This window comes from Aythya fuligula, chromosome 8 (assembly GCF_009819795.1).
Source record: "Aythya fuligula isolate bAytFul2 chromosome 8, bAytFul2.pri, whole genome shotgun sequence".
Taxonomy (NCBI): Eukaryota; Metazoa; Chordata; class Aves; order Anseriformes; family Anatidae; genus Aythya; species Aythya fuligula.
Window position 1 is genome coordinate 16,213,222 of NC_045566.1, and position 24,310 is coordinate 16,237,531.

At 37.9% G+C, this 24,310-nt stretch overlaps 1 protein-coding gene across 2 annotated transcripts; it reads right to left on the minus strand.

Moving 5' to 3' along the window:
- Positions 1–26: 26 nt before the first annotated feature.
- On the minus strand, positions 27–21,295 carry KYAT3 (kynurenine aminotransferase 3). 2 transcript variants are annotated; one of them, XM_032191982.1, is made up of 15 exons: positions 21,184–21,295; positions 17,728–17,772; positions 16,788–16,888; positions 13,529–13,587; positions 12,169–12,313; positions 9,055–9,204; positions 8,359–8,445; positions 7,075–7,197; positions 6,865–6,985; positions 4,027–4,103; positions 3,046–3,135; positions 2,331–2,517; positions 1,753–1,826; positions 1,253–1,339; positions 27–323 (listed from the first exon to the last, which is right to left on the minus strand). In XM_032191982.1, the coding sequence occupies exons 3-15, from the start codon at positions 16,884–16,886 to the stop codon at positions 261–263; spliced, it is 1,362 nt and encodes a 453-aa protein (XP_032047873.1). In that variant the 5' UTR covers positions 16,887–16,888; positions 17,728–17,772; positions 21,184–21,295; the 3' UTR covers positions 27–260. The 2 variants fall into 2 exon arrangements, with proteins under 2 accessions (XP_032047873.1, XP_032047874.1); XM_032191983.1 differs by lacking the exons at positions 17,728–17,772; positions 21,184–21,295 and adding an exon at positions 16,449–16,558 and having other exon boundaries at positions 16,788–16,853.
- Between the last annotated feature and the right edge of the window lie 3,015 nt (positions 21,296–24,310).

Genomic DNA, 24,310 nt, shown 5'->3' on the forward strand with positions numbered 1-24,310 from the left:
CCTAAGCCAAAACAGAACACCCTACCAGCTACTAGGAGGAAAATTAACTCTATCCTAACTGAAACCAGGACAGCTGCATTATACATTTCAGTAAATCCACATTTTAACTCCTCAGCAGGTGGTAGCACAGTTATTTACAATATCATTAATTCTGTACTGTAAATTATTTAATAATTAAATCTTAAATTTGCAATAAAAAACTCTAGTGTAAGATAATTATACCAGATGGAAGAGTTAATTAATGTATATATATACATATATCAATTTTTCTGTTTAGTCCAGTTCTTCAGGATCACTTCAGCTGCATCCAGTGTGCTGTCTTCCTGCAAAAACATGGAATACCACTATTACTACAAGTACAGAGTTCTTGAAAACAGAGTAGAAGTCAGAATTACATGATCCCCAATCAGTATTTGGCAGTGTCACTTATATCCTGTAAATATCCCAGTCAGTTTTCCCATTAACAGTTATAGCTACAAGTCTATATTAGTAGAAATTAAAGAGTTTGCACACATTCCATCGTGTTAAGTCTGTGACAAAGCAATAGGAGAAACATCTATTAGGGGAGTCAGTTTATCAAAGCTTATGCACATCCCCAAAGTCTTTCTTCTCAAGAACAGAAGCAGGTGAAACAGGAGTAAGAAAATGTGAAAAACAAGTGCTCACAAAATGGCAGATGTCAGCCAAGTCACAATTTCTGTTTTCTTCAAAAACAAAAATGGGTGAGATTCCTTCCTGTGTCTTTGTTTTCTTTTGTAATTTGCAGCCTCTGAAAAATCCTTGGTATTTTCAGGTAAGTGAGCTAAACTTGAAGCTGATCTACTAAAAAAAACTATTTTTGTTTTTGGAAACTGAATGGACATGCGGTATACAAGTCTCCTATGCATTGTTATTGATTCTAGATTAGAGAATCCACCTTAATTGATAGCATACCTGCCTCATACATTTTCACTGTCACTGTCAGTCAAGAATGTTTTACAAATCAGTAGAAAAAGCTAAAAGACTAACCACCAAGTTGTTTTCTGGCAGCTGCCCTTCTTAACCACGCTGCCCATATTTATGGTTTCAAGTCTCTCAGGGAAAAAAAAAAAAAAAGCTGAAGCTAATTTGTGCTGAATTTTACACCAAACTAACTTTCTGCCTCAAAAACCATCCAACTCAGATCCTGGGCAAAAACGTAACAAATAGCCTCTTACAGTTTTGGTACTGCATTGATTTTTGAGCCTCAGGTCTTCCCACAACACATATTTACCTTAATGAAGCAAAAACGTATATATTTTTCAAACTGCCCTTTTGTCTCAGGACCACAGAACGCTGAAAGAGGAATCGCTGAGAGTTTCTGGAAAATAAAACAGAAATATTATTTGTTTATACATACATACTTCAAAATAGTTTTAAGCATGATTTTACTATTCCATTTCTGTAACTCTCCAAACATTAAAAGGAAATACAAGGTTGGATTTTGTATTTACTAACTAGGCTTAACTAAATTCAAATTACTTTTCTGAGGCAAAACAGTTTAAAGGTACTTTTCTACAACTAGCATCTAAGCGCGGAGAAAGAACAAGTGCTGGGACTTAACACAAAGCATGCTTAGCAATATTTTAGCCACAACATTTCCAGCAGTTAGTATAAACAAACAATATTTTGGATGTAGTATCCCTACTATGTTATTGAGTAAGCATGGTTGCACTGCTCTTGGTTTCATTAGAAAAGCATTTCTAAAAACAGAGTACAACTAGGATACCTTACCTTAGATTTTATCATCCATCTGACAAATTTATAATCATAAGGTTGATTCCCATCTTCATCAGAGAGATCCACATCTAAAAAAAAAAATAAGTTTAAAACAGACATCATGTTGTAAGATTTCCTAGACTCCGGTGGGAAGGCATTCACTAACAGCACTCTTACAGTTAATGCTACAGAATAAAGATATAATTTAATAATATTTTTAAATAAAATCATATAACAATTGAGTACAAACTCAGGATATAAAGCCAGGTGCTTGGCTCCCAAACTTTTCATAATCATAGACTTATAAAAAAAAAAAAAAAAAAAAAAGAAATTGTTTTTATCGATCTCCTTTGCCCTTCCTAAAACTTTACCTAAGCTTTGCAAAACAAGGACAGTACTTAGAATCGCAAATGTTTTGCTAAAGCTTGTAAAATCTAGCTCCTGGCTAAAGTCAAATAGAAAATTCCAGTCTCAGTATTTCTGACAAGCGTTATGTGACTATGAAATGAGAAGTTAAGCTGAAAATGGAGCTTTCATTTTGAACTAACTTCCCAACTGCTTTCCACACATTTTTGAATAAGCTTTTTACTAACGTAATGTAGAAACATCGGCAATCATAAAGTATCCTCCATCTGGAATGACAGGCTTCAGTCCAACTTCTTGAAGTAGCTGAGCCATCCGATCACGCTTGCTTTCCAGCTCTCGAGACAGTGAGTAAAAATAGCAGTCTGGGTCATCCATGCGTTTATAGTCTATCCAAAATGCTCGTGCCAAAGCCTCCTGGAAACACAAATGTTCAAAAACACTCAGACACACACGCCTCCTACTGAAATCATATAGATTTTTCCCTGATCCTGTAGCAGGATCTGGCCCTTATTAAGCAAATGAGCAAATTAGACAAGCTACATCCAGTAGCATCATTTGTTTGTCTCTTTGTACTGTGGCAACATCCCAAGCACCCAAGTACTCACTAGTCAGTAATCACATATATAATACTAATAAAAAAATGTGATCTAACAGGTAGAGATAATGCTCAGTAAAACAAGACCTTATTGCAACAACGTTTACTTCTGTTTGGTAGAAAACTACAAAGATTGTCATGTTTGTCTTATGCAACAAGCAGCAGTTTGTAGCTGAAAGAGTTCTGTTGTTCTTTAAAACATTTGGTGAGCTGATTGAGTTTATCTTCCTCTTTTAGCACCCCAGAAAATTAATTGCTGTGATTGTTTTATCATAGATTGTTTTATCATAGGCCTACAGATTTGCTATGCCCAGAAAAATAACCTCCTCGGCTTAATCTGTACCTACCTGTAATGGAGTTGGGCAAGTATACAGTGTATTTTGATGAACGACTTGCAAATGCTTAATCAGGTTCTGGGGGCCAATAGACCAACCAAGCTAAGGGAAGAAAACATGCATAAGTTATACTTACAGCAATGCTGTTACTTCAAATTAACATTAAAGTTAAACATCTTGAGTTTTTCTTTTTTTCAGAATTAGTCATAAAATAGTTATGATAAAGAATCCAGAAAAAGGCTAGCTTACCCAAACTTTGCTGAATGATGCCATTAAGAAAGTCTAAATATGAGGCAACAGTTACAGCTTCACCTACCCACATCTCTCAAATGGTACTGAGCAAACTTTGATTTCTAAACCCTGTTATACGAAGACTTAAAACAAAGTTTTCATTAGGAATGCTATTCCTTATTGGTTTAGGATCTTTCCATCTCACAGGGGTCCACATCCAGTGTAGTTTGAGCTTAAAACAAGGGCTTGCTATTGAATCAAACTCTTAACCAGATATAACTCAAATGTCATGTGTCAGTTGGACCACGGGTGGTGATAAAGAAAGAATTTAGCCGTCAAACGTTTAAATATTTTGTTTACTTTCTGATATGTATTTTAAAGTCAAGCAAAACATTATTATTAAATATTTACAGAAATATAAACCATTCTAAAATACTACCTCAATCTGAAAATAGCACCACAAAACTGGAATATTAAAATATGAGAGTGTTCTCCATTAATTTTGATTGATTTTGAACAAACCATGCAGTGTTTTTTTTTTTTATTATTATTTTCTCACAAGAAAATATTAATCAAGAGATAAGAATAGACTTAAAACATGGATGTTCTAAGTAGACAGTTGTTCCAATTGAATGTTATCTTCACTTTTTGGAGACACAGATATTTGCCAGATGCTTTCAAAAGACAGGTAACAAAAACAGAGCATGATAGATGCATTTTGTAATTCATATAACAAAATTCTTTTCTATTGATTCTTCTTACCTTCCAGCCAGTTACACTGTAAGTTTTTCCAGCACTTCCTATAGTTATTGTTCTTTCCCACATACCCGGCAATGTAGCTGTATATAAAATAAGAGGAATTGGTTACATGTACACTCACATATTCCATGTAATTAGAAAAACTGTACTGCCCCTAGCTAAGAACTACAGTATGTTCATACACCATTGCAGGGAGAACATTCTAAAATTACGGCAACTGTAACAAGTGAGAAAGAATATATGGGCCAATGATTCTGGTATAAAAATAAGATCAGAATTAATGAAAGGAGAAAGAGAAAGTTTTCACTAACTGTGCCTCTATTTTTCTTATTTTTTCTCAGCTAAGATGCAAAATTATTCATAAGAGATATGATCTAGTAAGTGCTACACATTCATCTCAGTACAGCATTATTTCTGATGCCTGGTAACAACACTATACACAACATGAACTCAAGTACTCACAGCCATCTTAACAGACTTGTTTAGCAAACAGTTCAGCAATGGATATCTCAGAAATCAGAAAGTTTCTAAAGACGTCTAACCCGGAACCAAATGCCACAAAAATCAGAAAGTCAGCAGAGACACATTACGTTTTGTTCAACAGGTCTGGGACTGACAAGCAATAAAAGCCAGCTAAGGATGTCTGCAAGGATTAAGGGATTCATGGAGGCCTATGTCCATCTCTGTATTTGTATCTTGTAGGAGACTAAAACCTCTGCTTTCTTTCAAAAGAGGTGACAGAGCAGAAGTCTTTTCTGTCAGCTTGCAATTTTCTTTTGTATATTGCTTCACAGTTTGGACTCTAACTCAACTCGTTTTCAGTAGAAACAGGTAAATCAAGACACACTTAAGTCTGAGAGAAAAAACTAAATAAGGTCATAACATTACTGCAGCTGCAGTTACAGTGCTCAACACCACCTGACTCCACCACACCTGTATATTACAATGCTACCAGTGAATTTGTCAATTGTTAAATTCCCTCTCTGGGGAAACCAGTGAACACAGATTTTTCCAAACAAAAACGCTGATTTTCATAAGGAAGTTTTTGCAGCAGTTACATTCATTAGCATGGTACAGGTCTTCGCAATTATTTGAAAACATGCATTGTACTCTTTTGAGCACACTTGCCAATAAAAGAACCAAAACAATTAGCACGAAAGAGACTCATATTCTTATTAGCTCACCCATATTCACTCAACTGCTCTGTGACCTTGAAAACAGAAAGGCAGTTTGAACAGATGCATCTTCTAGCTAGCTAGGTCAAGTGTATATACATCACTTCCCAAAGATGACCAAACTAGTTCTCACAAACTGCAAAGACTTGAATTTCAAAGCAAATGCCCTCTAGTGATACTGTTTTGCCACACAGTCACAGGAATTCAACCTGGGAGACAGAAAGCATTTCAAACAATAGCTGCAGCAAAAGGGCACAGAGGAAAGATCAGCTCCATCACTTTTACAAGCAGCAGGTTTTAAATAGGCAAATTCTTTCATGCCATATGGCAGCATCATTATATGACACCACAGCCAACTCTGATTATAATTTATAACTAACAAAGTACAAACCGACACACATAAGCCTGTTACTTGGGCTTGCACTCAGCTTGTTGGGATGCTTGTTTTGAATCCTCAGTTACAACACGCAACCCCTAAATCTGCCAGTGCAACACTAATCATTACTTAGAGGAGGTTCACTGTTTTTACAGAAGTTGGATAGCGATGAGAAACATGACTGAGTGCTCCGCACAGCAGAAAACTGCCTCAGTGACAGCAGACTGCACTAATTTTATGACCTGTGGCTAGCAACTCCATGATTTCTTAATATAATTTAACAAATCAGACGCTAAATTGATGCAATAACCATTTTGTACCTCTCACAAAGGAAATGTCACTGCATTTGATGGAACATGTAAAGGTTAATATGGAAACAGGAGCTTTTAGAGACATAACATTCATTTTTTTCTTGTATTATCTTTTTGTAGATTTAAAGAAGCCTAAGAAACTGAAGTTAATAGATCTTGTTTCTTTTACTGAAATAACACTATTTTTCACAGTTTTATCCTGAAAGCTGTACGGTCATTTTAACAATAAAGTTAAAAGCTAATGTCATGGGATCCATTACAGAGTATATACCAAAACCAAGTTGACTAGCTTTCCAGGCTTTAACTTGCATTATCATCACAAGGGATTTTTACATTTTCTGCTAAACTACAGAATGTCTTTTGTTCAACTGTAAATGTTTTGGTTTGAAGCATTAACATGACAATACTGACACTAATGAACAATGAAGTTACTGTGCTTTAAGAATTCACCACCTGTCTACTAAGACAAAGTGCAACTGACAACATCAGTGTTCAAACTTGCTGCCATGGCAAAGGAAAATGGATTACCTTGCACCACCCACAGAGACTTTGGTTCTAAAGATGGCTATTTGCATGAACCACCTGCTAAGTCCACGAAGAAAGCTTTAATCTAACTCATTTTACTTTGTAATTGGGACAGGATAAAGCACCAGTTACTGTGGTAACTTCGTATGATGCACTAACTCAGATTACGATCGCATGAAGGTATCTCTATCAAGCCACCACAACAGCCATGAAGACAGGCCTTTCAAAACAGACTCAGCCCATGCATGGCCAATCCAATCAGCATAGTACAGCTGTATGACCAGCAGCTGTGTAGCTGAGCACTGCAAGGTCATTTAGATATGTATTTTTTTTTGTTATTTTTAAGAATCAATTTCTACAGTAATGCCATGCTCCTACTATAGCCCTCACTAAATGGAGAAAATACCATTCCACAGCCACTTCTACAATACCACACAAAAAAAAAAATCAGTACCTATTTTGATGTGCTTTTTTCCTTTGTACACCAGCCATTCATACACCTCATCACTGATGCACAGGGTATCATGTTTAATGCAGAGATCAGCTATTACCTGGAGCTCTTCTCTGGTAAATACCTGGAATGCAAGAAAGCAAGGGCAATGCATTAATCATAGTCTTTAAGGCATGCTCTGAAATTACAATAGCGTTAAAAGAGGACTCTTACCTTGCCTATAGGGTTGTGTGGGGTATTCAGAATAATTGCTTTTGTTTTGGAGTTAAATTTCTTTGCAAGTTCAGCAGGATCCAAGACCCAATCAGCACTAGATGCAGAGTTTCCATCATTTTTCTTAAAAATAAATAAATAAGAACTTAACATGCATTACTGGGATGCAACATGTTACAGACTAAACAGAGATGCTCAAGTTATCACCCTCTGACACTTTACTAACCACACACAACTTATCCCACCTGTCCTGTTCTCCTGGGAGAAGGCACCTCCAGGAACAGGCAGTGAGGCAAAGAACAAGATACATTTCTATGACAGCGACAGTCTTCTCCTGGCCACTGTCTGTCTTACCCACACACTGACCATATAGTGTGTAATGCAGGAAATCACACAACAGGAGAGTTTATGGCCTTCCCATACACTAGAACAAGTGTGTGCATGTTTGGCTGGAAAGACTTATCACTGCCTGCTGGACTAGGACATCAGCTCTTTCCTTCCTCATCTACAGGAAAACAGCCTAACAGTTAAAAATCCATTCCACTGAGACATTACATGAGGATGACAAAAGTTTGGGTCTGTTTCTGCTGAGAACAATGAGCCTGGCAGTAATAACTTTCTGACACCTGTGCATTACTGGGAGAGGGCCAAGCAAAGAAAGCATGAAACAGAAAATCCATGGAGGAACCCCATTCCTAAGAAGGAGGGCACCACAAGGAGTAGTCTCACCTACTCCCTCCAGTACTGCATAAACAGCCCCTCAGCCCTCCTCCGGTAACAGCATCAACACTTTGCATCCATAAAAGTCCTTCCAAGCTGCCAATAAGGAAAATGTCTACCACATAAATGCTTCTTATTTAGTAAGTGGATTTTAGAAAATAAATTACATTCTATCACTATACAAGTTGCTGAAGGGATCAGAAACCGAACATTTTGAGATGTGGCAGATACAGAAATTGCACTGATATGATCATCCTTCCTGTATTTCTACTGAAAACATTTTCTGATCACATCCAAACAAAGGAACATTAGCTTGTGCATTCTGAAAGCTGATTACACTAAATGAGAAATGTTGTCCTACTTTTACTAATACCAGGAAAATATTTTACCTGCTTTGGATTATCATCACTTTAGATCACTATAGCGTGAGTCTCTCTCATTTTTCTATAATTGGATATTATGAAAAACTATAGAGAAAAGCATCTCCTACAAGGTGTTCATCAAACTGTATTAGGTATGGAAGAACAGTTGAATATAATAAATATATTTTTAAAAGCTACTCACATTTCTCAAAGGAATAAAAACAGGCTTCGCACCCGCCATCTTTACCATTGGTTCATAACAGTCATAAAATGGCTCTATTATTATTACCTGAAATTATAATCATGAGTATCAGAAACAGAAAATCTTCAGTGTGTGATGCCATCATATTTCCAGATTTGCTTTGGTAATATAGCTTGATAATGTTTCTGGCACTCCTGCCTGGTTTTAAAATTGCAGAACGTTCCTCTTCCATCACATAACTTCATATAAAATGCCCTCAGTTTAAGTATGATAAGCACTACTCTTTTTTTTTTTTTTTTTTTTTTTTTTTTTTTGACAAACACAGGCTGTTCTCTAGTTACTTTACAGATGTCAACATATAACATCAGGGTTGCTTGGATCTTGCACAGAGATGTGAAAGTGCCAGACAAAGATGGGAGATAACCAAAGATGGCAGATAAACAAACATGAAGAGCTAAGAGCAGAGAACTGTTAAAGAAAAAAAAGTGACTATCAGAGCAACAAAAAAGGAATAAAGGATACAGATGAGAATACGATATACAAATGAAACTGACGAAACACTGAAAGCAAAATGCAACAACAAACTCTTGTGCACTGTAGGCACAAGGAAATATCCCCCCCCCATTAATTTCAGTATCATTATCAACAAGGCATATGAGTTGTCATTTCAGTGAGAATTTTAAATAAAAAACTTACTTCATCTCCCTCTTCAATTAAAGCCTGTATTGTACTAAAGAGAGATCCATAACCTCCTACTGTCACCAGGATATCTGTGAGAGGGTCAATCTTTCTTCCACAAACTCTCTCATACACTTGAGACAAAGCTTTCACCAGCAACGGATGCCCCTGTCCAAAGCAAAGAAATGCAACTGATGGGCTTTGTACATTCTCAGGAATGCAACACATTTTTTGCTGTTTTTTCCCCTCCCAACATGGAAGGAAATTACACATTTTGGAGCATAAGAATGAGAGATGGATGCTCAGTATTAATGGTTTTTAACAGGTGGTATGGTTTAAAATTTTTATACATGGGGAAGAAAAGTTATTTGATTTTATTTGTATCTTCGGGGATTTTTTTTTATCTAGTTCTTTTGAATTTTTGTCTTACTATTTGTCTTAAGCTCAGGATAGCTTCAGGTAGCCTACAGAATAGCTAGAACAAGAGATAGGAGGAGAGAAGCAAATACTAGTTCATCCTCATTCCTTTTAGAGTCTTTTTTTCCTACCTGACCATATCTCCATCTGAAGCTCCTTCTGTTTCTTTTGTTTTCTTTCAACTAAGTTTTTTTTGGTGCATTGGAAATTTATTTTAAACCTTTTTATATACTCCTGATAAACAGCACTTGTGATCAAAATTACGATTCCTATAATGATACCCCAAACCTCAGAGCACCATTTACCATTTGTCTCCTACAGGAACACAGTCGTTAATGTATTCTTCCCAAAATGTGCAAAGAACAATAAAACAATAAAACAAAGACCACCTACAACATATAAATAAGGCGGCACACTTCTATTTACTCAGGAGGACTAGAGATTTCCTGTTCTGAAAATCTCTTATCTTTTCTATCTTTATACCAAGTATAAAAAACAGCTCTGTAGGAAAATGCAGCTATGTAACAAAAAAGCCCTTCGCTAAAATATTGAATATTGTACCTCCACATGTAAGGTAAAAAATCTTGAACCCCTCCATAAACAAAAACATTACCACGAATTAAGGCTTGCAAATCATTGCTGATTCAAATGACAGCCATTTCTTCCCATGAGTGTGTCAACTACACAGGAATGCTGCACCACCCAGCTCACATTAGGTCACTCTATAGACCACAGCCCTACAGGCAATGAGAGGCCCAAGTGCTGCAGAGACTTGGGACAACGTCTCAATTATCAGATGGATGTGCATCATTCATATTCCTCCCTCCCACATTTGCTATCCACAAATACTTGTGCTCAAAAAAAACTTAGAATTGCAGGAGTTTGTAGAGAATGCACAAAAGCAGAAGATGAGAATATTGGTTAAAAAATCCTCTTTAATTACTATTCATAGTATAACAACTGCAAACATTCATAAATATCAAGGGAATTTAGAAGTAAGGAGCAAAAGGACAGAACTAAATACAACTAAATACTGAATAATTGCACACAGTGGAAAAATTATACTTATGCTTAACTCACAAATTGTTTTAGGGAATCGCTCTGTGGTTATTTGCTCAGCAGGGGACCGTAGCCCATTCTGTCTGTAACAATTCTGTGCCACAGCTCCTCCATAACGCAGTCTGGCTGGCAAGCATAGACTTTTCAGTTAACTTATTGTGGCTGGTAAACATATTCACATTTAGTCCAGAAGGTCACTAAATTCCGGCTGTCTTCTGAGTGCCATGAAACAATGGCTTTACACTTTTGAGATTTACACATACACACACACACACACTTGCCATCAGCTAAAGGTGACTAAACAAAGTGACCCAAATGGGGATGATAATGAGACTGTATTAAGTACGGAATTTTTTGTTCTATTCTTATCAGGGTCCCAAGTATCCTAATATGCCTTAATGACCCTCACCAGCCTCACCTGTGTCCTCTACCCATACAACTGCTCCTGGTCCAAAGGCTCCATGTAAGTGCTATGCTTTCGTATTTGCCGGCCTGCAATTGTTACAGCCATGCCTGTACCTGTCCACGGCCTCTGCTGATCCTAGGCCCCTACCTGCGGGCTTGACCTTGCACCCGCCTTCTTCCTCTAGACCTGCCCAGCAACCACTGGATTGTGTCTAACCGTGGTTAACACTGCTGGGCCTGGTTTGTGTGCTGACCCCCTGGCTTAACCTCAGACCATCTCACCACCACAAGCTTCCTGGCCATCTGGGCTCACCTCACCTCAGCTACCACCTCCTGGCCTGCCTTGCTCAGGTACCACAGCACTAGGCCCTGGCTGATGCAGCCTCTGCTCCGCTCATTGTGATAGTTTGTCCCTGAGGGAGCTGCTGGCCATTGCTGCTCCCTCCCAGTTCTAATACATGCTGATCCTCAGAAAACAGGCAAGAGGTTATATTGGAATATATGAGCAATGACGCTACAAGTACCAACTCAATCACTGGTTTACCAGTCTGTACGATGCTTTCCTATCACTGCTACATCATGTAATCATCTAGAAAAACATTAGATTGACTCCTTAGGATCTTGTAGCAACCCTAACACATGATTCTCAGTTGGGCAGTATGGTTTATCTTTACCACAAAAAGTGAGAAAGACAAACCAAACAGGAACAAGAAAACAATCATAGTAAAAGAGAGTAACAGGCATTGCCCTGCCTTGGACAATGACAAATGCCACACATTCACACTCAGCTCAGGACTTAAATGCTACAAGACAACTTATCCAACGTGTAGTGACTGTCCTCCAGAGGCAAAACCTTACTCTTTCAGCCACTTCCTCATTTCTACTAATGTTATGGGTGAATCTTTTCTTGATCCAGGAGGTTGTCTCAGCAAGTATTTCTGTCTCATTCTAGGCTTAGCCTATCTGACTCATGTTTACACTGACCATAATCAGCGGTAAATTTGTAATTTACAATCTTTAACCTTTGCATTGATTTATATAATCTTTGAAGGGTCATGCAATCTCATGCTCTACCATTTTGCTCTTGCTAAAAGTTTCTGCCTTGAAGAAGCCTATACAGAGGACGCTGGTTAGTAACTGATAAATCTGTTAAGAAAACTAGGGACATAAGAGTACAAACTACTGGTAAAACCAAGTTAAAGTCTTAAATTTTCTGCCTGAACTTGGATCCTCCAGTTTCACAGTACTTACAAAGCCTCGCGTGTACTGGTTCAGTCTGTCAACTGCTGCTACATTTGCCAGCTCTTCTTTAACATAGCTGGGAGGGGATATATCAGGAAGGCCTTGACCAAGATTAACAATTGAGGGATCTGCTGCCACCTTTGTAAATTCAACCCTAAAGGGAAAAAAACAGCTTAAATTTAACATACCAAACAGAATTATCTTCTCCTTCATCAACATTAGAAGACAAAAAAAAAGTATTTTGCTTTGCCAAACTCACAGCAGTGTAAACATCTTTAGGTAGAGTGCGAGACGGGTATTGGGACAATGTTAAGTAAGCAGAGGAGTCACACAAGAACCCAGTAAACGGTTTATTTCCTGCCTCCACAGAATAACTTTCTTGCCAGCAGAACTGTGCTTGGATGTGTGGTATCTCTGGACATGGGCAGAAATGAAATACTACCCTCTTCACAAAATGAAGTAGACCCAATTAGAACAGGTATGTTAAATGATTTAAAGGTTAGATACCGTCAAGTGAAGGTGTCACTTAAACTGTTGAGTCATCTCAGAGCACTATAATTTTGTGTGTGATTTTAGAGAACAAACTGCTGCAAGCTCTTTATTAACTGTTACTAGTTCCCTGCCAGAAACTAATGTTAGGATTCTTGAACAACTACTTTTTCCCTCGTTTCATGAAGGAGTCTTACATTTCACCCTTATCCACGTTAAAGACTAGAAAAAAAAAGAAAAAAACAACAACAACAAAAAATGCATCACAGCTCAATCAAAAACAAACACAAATTGCTAAAAAATGAGTCTGAGGACAGATGACAAAATACCTTACATGTGTATGTATATACGCACACGTACATACACACTAATGTAAGCCCAAAACATCATTATCATCATCTAACAAAATCCCATCTTTACCAATGATGGCAATAGTGCTTTGAGACCAATTTAATACCTACCAAAAAAAAGCGTATTGAAATGAACGATTTAAATTATCAAGGCAATTATAATGGTTTAAAAATAAAATCAGATTAATTTGGGAAACAAAAAGCGAGTGTAAGTGAAATAATTAGTCAACAATACTAGCATTTAAATTTGAAAGCCAGAAATACTACCACACCCAAGAGCCATCCTTCTCTCATGTGGTTTACTAAATACACAGAATCCTAAGCCTAATGCTAAAAGGTAAATTAAATTATTATTTTTGAGATTTAACAGAATTTATTTAATTGCTTCTGTCTTGAACAGATGCCAAATATATTTCAGCAGAGACAGCAAGTGCTATGCATGTTCTTATTAGTAGTAATTATGAATTTGGAAAGAAAATATATCCACCAAAGATATTTTCTGAATTTGCTGATATTTTCCTTTTACTTACCACACATTGCTGTCAAGGCCTTCAATTCGTCTTGTGTTTTTGTGTCTGAAGGCCATTGTCTGCAAGATCGAGATATACAGACATAAGGGTTTTGTTAAGAAAGACAAAATACTTTATTGTTGGATTATGCAGGACAAACCCTCTTTCATGCTTTCTCAAATACAGCATTGCCAGTTGCATTCAGTTGTTACCCACAATTATAGACATGGTCTTTCATTAAAGCTTCTATAATAGCTTGAATACGGACTAAGAAGAAAATACACAAAAATGTCCTAAATTCTCATTCATTATCATCTAAACCCACTGAACTTGCAGCAAGAATGGAGCAGAGGCATAATGTAGGTCAATTACTTGAGAAGATGACCTAAAAATAAAATAATTAAAAAAGGATACATTAATTCTTCTTCTTTTATATGATACGCTAAGGATTTAAAGACTGATTTATTTCTAGCCCAATCCAGTTTGGGAAGTGTGTTTTCTATGCAATTTTATTTGTTAAATTGGTAGCTAACAAGGAAATAGGATAGACATTTCATGTTTTCATTCAGACTTTCAACACTTTTAAGTATTTAATTACAACACAGCAAAATCACATTAGAGCATGTTTTTTTTGCTGTATATTCTGAACTTTAGCTAAGGCCTTAGACAACATAGTTAGAATAGCCTTTCATTGAGTCCTCCCTATAAAGGCAGAGCAAAACTTACTGACAGTTCAGGTATATTTAAGCTAAAAAAGAAAAAATGAAAATAAAATCAACAGATTTATTTGTATGTACAAACAACAACAACAAAAAAGCAGTGCATGCCCGTTTCTATCTGTAAACCAGCTAGATACTGAGGAGAAAAAAAAAATCACACAGAAAACAAGTCCCGCAAAACTCCAGAATACTGCTGTTTCTTTTAGTCAGACTACTCATTTTAGTGGCTTTCATGTAAGACTGCTTGCTATTATCATACCATGAGAAATTTTAAAAAACCATAGTCCATCTAGCACACTGTGAGATGTCTGAGTTGCCATTACACTCAAAGTTTCAACTTTGAATTGATGGAATTAACTCGTAGTTGAAGTATTACACAGGCACACATTTGTACTCAACTTGTTTACAGTAAAAATAAAAATAAAAAAACTACCACATATGTAAAGTTTTGAAAAATGGAAAATCATATTATTAAGCTAACAGATATTTCTTTGCTTACTGTACATCTTCTGTACAAATTTAATTCTGACCTCATCCGTAAAACATAAGTACCAGAGGAACCAAACAGTGATATCTTTCATTTATCCTCAGGAAGAAAAAATATATATTTAAAGTAACTAGACAGGTGAAGTTGTACTTCCTGATATGGAACATACAACATAGTTAAGAGAGAGTTCTGAGTAGGTGATCTGTACTGCATCTATTGAAAAACACATATGGTTTAAAAGATGAATCCAATTTTCCAACGTTTGCCTTAGTAAATTAACCCCTGGCTATACTATATAAATATCAATAACACAAGTATTAGTCTGAGCCTCTCTAACACGCACTTTTTTTTTTCCACATACCAGACCACTACTCACACTACAAGGAAAAGGAAATCTCACCTTGAATCTTCAGTTAAAAAATGAGAATTCTGTATGGTACCATGGGAAATTTGTTCTGTTGACAAACTCTTCTTGAAATTGCTTCAATTTACTAAAAGCTAAAGACTTATCCACACTGTAGGAAGTTATCCTTAAATGTAACAGAAATTTTAATTGCAGTAACTAACTTTCCCTTGCCAAAAAAGTACAGTCAAGAAAAAAAGCCTTTGAGTGTTACAGCCCTCATACTATTTTAAGTTTAAATACTTAGTATTTTATGTCTTCCTATTTAATTTTTCTTGTACCTTGAAACTAGCTTTAAAATGGAATAGCTGGACCTGCATTAGTCATCAGGGGTTCAACTTACAGCAGACTTCAGAGCCACCTCATTACCTTGAGAAAGTAAACAAAATACCTTGCATTTATAAATGATACCTTAAGAAGCATTCTTTCTCCCAGAAGAGATTCTCTCCTTAAGAATCTTTTTTGCTTTAACCTAGTTACATCATAGCTTGATCATCTTCAAGCCATTTTTAGGCACAAGGATAGGATTTCCATGACTTTAAGATCAGCATTAAACAAGAGAGGCATGTCCTCATCAAGTTCTAATTCCAACCTCCTGCTTTCCCTATCACTGATTGCTTTAGATGGAAAGTCAGATGCTACTTGTATTTATCTTTCCTCATAATACAAAGAAACTCATGATTAAATTGAATGGGAATATGTTTAATGACAAAAGTAAATACTTTTACATGGTATATAATTAAATTGTGAAATTCAATGTTGAAAATTACAGCTGAAGCCAAAACCTTAAGTAAATTCAAAAAGAAAAACAGTATTAGATTTCAGCATAGTCAGTAAGAACATCCAGGTACATTAAGTAGAATACAAATACTTACAGAAAACGAAAAACTGACTCAGGTAAAATCCAGTCCCCAAAGTGGCTTGTATGTTAAAAGAAGCCTCTCATATGAGCAAACTATGCTACAGTTGTCTGCATAAAAGTTTCAACACCTGTTTTGGACAATCTCACATGTGCGTTGGCTGACACAAGCTGCTGACTAGATGAACTCCTGTTCTGACCTCGGAGGACAATTTACATTCCAGTCTTCTACATGCAATGCAGAGCATAACCTCCAGCCACCCATCATGTTGCAATGCTTTTTTCTCTCAACAAAACTGAAAGACTTAAACTGGAGTTACACAACCTCATAAGCAGTTAAGCTGGGAAATGAAGAAGATTCTGTATAAAATTAAGTTTGAGGTACTTATACATCCCTTGTTATTGCAGCATCAAGAAGCACAACTACTTGCGTTTCATTAGCAGAAAACTGACAAAAGAATTAACTGACTTACCAAGAGTCTGTGATAAAGGTGGGATCGAATCAGTCTCCTATATTTCAGGCTAGTGCCCTAACAACTAGGCGATCCTCCTGGCCTGGTACCTGCAGCTCTGACTTTAAAGACTGAAAAGGATACACAAAGCCATGATTGCCTAACTGTTGTGCTAGTGTGGCTAAATATTTCACTGGTTGGAATAACTTACTGGAGTCTTAATGTTAAAAGTTTGAGTCAATGTAACAAGAAGTAAAGAAAGTACAGCTAATATATGTTTATTGGCAACATTACAAAATCAGTGCATCTCTAAAATATTGTGTTAAATAGTTTTATCTATGAAGTTGATGGAATACTTACATCAGAGGCTGAAAGCTTGATAGATCTAGAAAGCAAATCTGCTCGTAGCTGGTATGTTCTAATGCCAAGGTAACTGAAGCTTCGTGAAGCACATAGCATGCCTGTATAATAAATACATAACCTGAAAAAAACTTACAGATTCCAGGAACAAGCTTCCTAAACTAAGGAAACCTAAGTAAACTAAAGAATCACTAAGTAATTTTAAAAGATAAGACCTTCTTTTCCTCCTTTCAGCAATTTTCTTTCATTGAAATCAGTTCTAGTAAATTATTACCAGGGCTTAAAAATGTTTCTGAATGTCATACAAAGGAAAAGTTTCCTCTATCTGAAAACACTGTTTTGTTGTTGTCGTTGTTTTCCTTTGGATGAAAATTAAGACTAAATGCATTTCAAAGTCTCTGTTAGAATTGTGAAAATATGTTTGTGTAATAAAATTTGTTATCCGAGTTGCCAGTTAAGACGCAAAATAAAAATAATCTTTTTTTTTTTTTTTTAAAGTCACGCCCCATTAAAACTGGTCTCAATTTTCAAGTGTTTAAAATCATGTACTTTGCAACTGAGATACTCAAGATCACCAGTCACACTGCAGATGCAGGCCTACACAATTTATGTAACTATTCTAAGTTTTGCCTCAGTGACTGGGCAAACATCAAATATCTGCAATGGGAGAAAACAGAGAGCTAGGAAAGATGTTCCATGTGGTGTAACGGGTCATTCACGGACTACAGAAAACGAGCCCTGTTAATCAATAAGCATAAAAAAGAAGTAAGAGCTAGGACTTAAGTTAACTGCTTTCAGGATGTATGTTTAAACACGTGCATTGGATGATGTTGTCAAAATGACTGGAATTTGTAAGAGAAAAATATATAACCCATACACCTAAATTAGAAATACAGTAGGCACAGATATACGATTATTAAATTTGTTTTCCAAAGCTTACTTATTTAGGAATAGGCAGCCCCCACTTCCCTCCAGACTTTGCTACCTGAAAACAGAAAGAAAATTAAAAAAGAAAAAATAATACACTACTTTTATTAGAAAATATTAACATTGTCACCTGTAAAACAATACCATGCAAGCTTTTCAGAGAGAAGCTGAGAGGGTAATTAAATATAATAGTACAGCATGACTTTTTCATGAAGAATTGATTTATTACAACAAGAAAGTGTTCCTTCTATTTTAAATGTAAGCTAACATAAAAGGTCCACAAATATTCCTTTTAAAGGTGTCCCATTGAATGAGTTAAGTTTTAAAAGTATGTTCATTTTGCCTCTTTTACACCAGTGCTACAAACTCAGCGTCAGCTCTGAAAATACAGGCTTTCCCACACACTACTGAGTTGTAGCTAACTCAATTAGATCCTCAGTAATATCAGTGTTAGCCCACTTAGTGACCTGCAAGTATGCAATTCACTGACATTTCCTTCAAAAGGAGAAACACTATCATTTTCCTCAACTCCGCTGGCCTAACGAGTAGCAAAAATAAACAAGAATTGAATATTTCACACTAGTCAGCAGATACTCTGAAAGAAACAAATTAAATATATATGTTTTATAAGACCTGCAAATACATTTTAAGTCACTTTTAATAATACAGTTTTAATAACACACCAATATGCACTTGGTATATTTGACATAATCTCTCACAAGTACAGAGTGAAGCCTTTCTCGCTGCATATTTTGACAAAAACTACTTGCATAATGTATGGATATTATCTTATCTTATAATGTAACTGCAACAGTGCTGTTCTCCCAAGAGTCAGCCTTACTTGTACTGCAAACAACTGCAGTAGTTACTGCAGTGTGGCAAATATGCGTATCTTTACCTCTTTCATTTTGTACTGAGGAATAGCAAAATGAAATCCAAATTTTCCAAACAAAACTAACTTGCAACCTTAATTAAAAAATAAAAATAAAAATCTGTAAATATTTCTCACATTATTGCTGCATGAAAATATGGTATGTGACAGGTCATTATTTTATGTGAGGCAATCACACAAAACCACACTGCATGAGGGGCACCAGATCCGTATCACACCGATCTCAAGGTACCTGGAACACCTGAGTTAAAAACTGATATCCATGTTTAATTTAACTCCACAGAACTGTAGAAATTGTCAAAACTTTATAAGGAACATAATGGAAAAAATATTTTGTAAAACAACCTCAAAAAGCCAAGTCCAGGCCCCAGTATGGAAAATTTGTCCTGCTGCATTTAAATCTTTATGATGATTTTCCAGGAAATACTCTTCTCTCTGCAGTTCTGCAACACTGAATGCTTCCATTTAAGCTACTCAAGGAAGTAAAGGCAAAGGCCTCCTTAATATACCCAGACAATTCCCCACACTGATGTCAAAAAGCAAGCACGACCTGCTCTTTTTTTCCACACACACACATTCACACTATTATTTTATATGACATAGTAACACATATTACAGGGTCAAGAGAATTATTGTTACTTTTAGGATGATTGCATGCTTAATTATTACCTCTACGCATTTTGTAAATGGGATGTTTTATAATGTCCTATGGTAAGTTTTTCTCATCCAGACAGAAAGTTTCTTCCACTTCAGGAAAGTTACACAGTGCTTGACAGCTACAAGAGTGTTGCAAATCCTATTCAACTCTTCTAAAAATTTGTAAGGTTACTTCAAACACAGACAACACACTGGTCTTTGTGGGGAAATGGAAAGGTATTAATTTTTTCTTTCTTAATGTTTCCTTTTTCAATCTTGGAACCAGACACAAACTTTTTGACCAAGAGTCATGTCTGAAATTCAGAAATTAACGTTTAGGAATACTTTTCATCTCATTCTAATTTTCATTGCTCTAAAGTATTCATGCTTTTAGTCATAGTCAGTCCTTCTGGAATTTAGGCTTGCATACTCGTACAGAAAACAGGAAAGTCAACATACTTGGGAAAGAAGGATAAAAAATGACTATTCCTGCAGCTTCCTTTATTTTTATTTATTTATTTATTCAGGGTTGAGAAGCTAAGAAGGCTATTAGAAAGACCAACATGATGTTTTTAGTGGGGCTGAGAGGAAGATACACGTGTTTTTGATTCTGGTTGTCAATCTGGTTTAAACTCAGGAGATTTGGTGACTTCAACCAACCTAGAATATGCAAGAAGACTTTGTCATGTGAACTCTGAGAATACATCTGTGCATTAACAACCATTTAGCTCATGCTGTGCTTTATAAGCACTGAAATAGAGACAGCCTCAGAGTTGTAGGGTCTCTAACTCACTTTACAGCAGCTGCACAGCTTCCTGGACATACAGTGCCCTAACCTGTGATGCTGCTGTAGCACTGGAAAATCTTTTGTGAAGTTACATGTTTCTGATTAAGTCATTTTTTTTTCCCTGTTGAAACTGTACCAAATGCCACTGTCCCTTAATTTTTGAACTTCAGTTGTACCATCTCTATAATAACGCCTTTGAGTTTGAAAAACTTATGGTCAGCTCTCTTCAGCTGGTGCATTTTCTCCATGCAGAAAGTAGTCTCATTTACTCTGCACTCTCAGTAACAATCAAGGTATTAAAACCAGCGCCAGTCCTTCAGCCACCACAGTAATCTAAATGCAATCACTATTATGCTTGAGTTGGATTTAGTACCCATTGGATATGCCAACGTGTAGGTTTCTCAGCCAAACTTTGTGAAGTCTTTGAAGGACTGCATCTTCATACGTGCCCAGAGTGCAAAAGCTTCAGAGAAGGAAAGGGCGCCATCTCACCAGCCCCTCTCCACAGATTTTTTGTGCCACATATAACTAATTCCTGACAGGACAAGCCAACAGAACTTGTTAAACACGCTGGCCTGAGGGAAGCTGCTTATTCTTACTAAGGACACTGAACTTAAAAAGTGCCGTATGCGGAGATTTGCCACACTACAGTATTTTGTCACTTCACCTTATGTAGCCTCCACGAAATGGAGAAAACCAAGCATGGAAAAACAAACTTTACAATGTAAAGGGAAGAAATGGATCAGGTTTTGTTTTACTCTTCTCCCTCATGCTGCAGCTGTGGCACTCGGACATTTTACACGGCACTTGGCATGCTTTCACTGGCAGCTCGGAGCACTCCGCGTTCGCAGTACGAAGTCTGAAAGGCCACAAAGCGCCGGCCACTAGCGGACCTCCCTCCCTCCCTCCCTCCCTGACGGGCCCTGCTCCATCGGCTCTGGCTGGGTTTTGGGGAAAAGGCACGCGCCCGGCGCAGCGACACAACTCAGGGCGGACCGAGGCCGCCACGAGGGCTCCAGGCCCCGCTCCCTGCACGGGGCAGCGGCCGGCCGCCACCCCACCGCCGGCCGGGAGCGGACTACGAGGCCCAGCTCGCCCCGGGGCCCCTTCCCCCGCCGGGCCGGGCCGGGCCGCAGCCTGCCGCCACAACTCACCGCCCGTAGCCGCCGCGCTCCCGCCCGCAAGGGGAGGGCGCGGAGCCGCCAGGGCGGAGCCGGTCACCGGTACGGCCCTGAGGAGCCGGGGGAGCGAGGAGCGGGGCGCCACGGCGGCGGTGCCTGGGCGAGCGGGGGCTGTGGTGGGGCCGGAGGTTTCCCTCCCGAGGGGAAGGTGGGCGGGGAGCGCGCAATGGCTCGGGACATGGCGACAGGCAAGCGAGTGGGACTGCACACGGGGCTCGGCGGAGTGTGGTGAAACAGCGGGTGAAACGCTGGTGAAAGGCTCGCAAGGACGCAATCAGCTTGGCTGAACCTTTTAGAAAAGCCTCTGAATTTTCAAGTTCTGGTTGTTATAAATGAAGTCTCAACTCAATCTGAATTTAGTAATATTTATAAAAGAATATTTATAAAAGGTATAAAAGGCAACTAAAAAGCGCTGGGTGTGCAGAGAGTCTACACTCCACCAACACGCACACACAAACATCAAACATTCTAAATATACAGAACATTGCTTTTACATACTAAACCCAAGTATGCCTATACATATGTACAATCAGAAAAGGTAACAAACAATCCTTTAAGTTCCATGACTTAGCAGTCTCCATTTTCCGTTCCTTTTGAGCAATATCTCTTGCTTTAAGTTGTCAAGCAACTCAGCCTTCAGGCCTTATGTATCCCGTTCTTCCCGGATCAAAGAAAAGCATATCCATCTCCTTTTCAAGGCCAATAGGGCCTGGGTCAAAAGGCACGTCCAGGTCAGCAGGGGGCGTAACAGCAAAAGCCTTCGATGGCTGTAGCGGCAGAGGGGTCGGTGGCGTAGCAGTCGGATCAGTAAAGGAGCCCGCAGCTCCCTCACTGTCTGCCAAACCACACGTTTCTGACTGTGGTCCCACAGGGCTCTTCAAGGCCTCAGAGACTGCTCGCCAGGTGCTGAGCAATCCTGCCGCAATCTTGTCATTTTTAGATGCAGAGTCCCATACCTTGACCTCAATTTGGTCCCATAATTCAGGATCGCAAACTGTCCGACTGTTAATAAAGAGAATAAACTGTAAGGTTACCAGGACAGTCTTTGTTTCTAAGGACGTATGATTCCCCATAATGCCCGGCTGCTTACCAGCGAGGGGCAGTTGTGTGCGCGGGTCCTCTTCTCTCAGCTTGAGCTTCTTCCCAGCTCCGGTGTGCCTGTTTCCAGTGACTTTCAGTACGAGCTTCTCTGAGTGGTTTGCTGAGTTTGGCTGAACCTATCTTCATGAGGCGATCAATGTGCCTGCTCCCGTCCTGATCTCCGTTCTACTAGCCTGTTCCTTTTCATTCCTTCTTTCTACTTCTTTATTGATGACGTAACTTCATCGTGTTTCCTTTTTTTTTTTTATTATTTTTTTTATCTCAAGGACAGGCTCCCCTCTTATACCCTTCTCCCCACAGCAATGCTTTTCAAAAACAACTTCTCATTGGTCAAACAACTTTGCATATAACAACAGCAGCAAACACCCAGAAACTTCTATGCCTCAACGGCCAGAGAACAAGAAACCCGAAACTGCATGGAGTCTCCTGAATCACCCTTCTTAGTTCCCTCTAAACTCTTTTATATTCCTGATGGCCTCATCGTTAAGAGTCTGATGTTATCATCAACCACGGGGCTTTCTGACTCCCATGGCCACACTCCCACATCTCCCCCTTCTTTATTAATATCAATCATCTTATCAACACGAATTACCACTCCATATATAACATGGTGGATTTATATTTTTTTTTTGGCCAAAGCTTAATTTATAATTTTCCCAATCAACTTGTGCACAATACTTCTTGATGTGAACCCACACGCATGCAGTGTCCCGAAAAATGTAAGAATTGGTGCTAGGCTGGTGTAAACTGGGCTGGTTACCCAACTCGTTACCCTCTTGGGACATTCTGTCAGGAAGGAATGAAACGTCTAACTTGTTAACAACGATGTCATATGAGAGTTCACCCCTTACTGAGAAAATAAGGGATTTGCGGGATTCTCAAGGTATTCCACGAATTCACAGGATTTACATTTCTAAGATTCTTTTCATATCCACATAGGGCAAATAGAACCTTACTTAATTTTTAACTGAAGGCTGAAGTCAGAGGAGAAAAAGAGCTGTTGGTACCCGTGTTTGGGCACACCCAGATTGTTCCTGAATCTTGCTCCAAATAGGTGTATGTGGTTCCCTTTAATCAGCACCTCATCATCGCTAAATTAATGAGGGAAAATGTGTTTCAAATATCTCTTTGCAACCTTTTTCTGCTTTTTTATAAAACCTCACAAAAACAGTTTGCCTTAATACCAGCATCACCATAGAGAGTTTTGAGAAAGGACATATGCGTTCTTTAACGTGGTGATCTTAACATCCAGGGTCTTAGACCACTGCAGAGTTGAGGGAGCCTCACACACCAGATTTCTGTGGGGCCCTGTGGAAGTGGCAAGACATTACATGTCAAATTCATCTCTTGTTCTAAAATATCCGGTAATACAGATAAATATTTTTAGAGGAACTGTGTGTGACAGAAATAAAACACTTAACCTAGCAAGTCTTCATGGTTTTATTTTTAAACATTAATGCTAAACTGAGGTCTAGGATATCAATAATAATCATGAAGAGATTATTAGCAGGCAGAATGCAGGTATCAGATGCAATACTGGGATATCATTACTGCACCGAGCCTGTCTGAATTTAAGAAGAGATTGGACTGTGAACTTAGGCACATGGTCTGAACTTTTGGGTAGACCTGTGCGGTGTCAAGAGTTGGACTTGATGATCCTTAAGAGTCCCTTCCAACTTAGGATATTCTATGATTCTATGAATGTGTTATGTTACATATGTAATCATAATGAAAGAGTGAGAGCTGATTGAAAAGGATCGATGTGTCATAGAACGAACTAGAAAATGTCTACTTGGATGTAAAAGTGCCCTGACCAAAAAAAAAAAAAAAAAAAAAAGGCAATGTTAAGAAATGAGACCCAGATATGATTTTTGATGCTAAATGTGGTACACAATATGTACCACATATAATATAATATGTACCTATATATATAATATATAATATAATTAGCACTTTATTAATTTTTTTTTCTTTTTCTTTTTTTTTTTTTTTTTCCTGT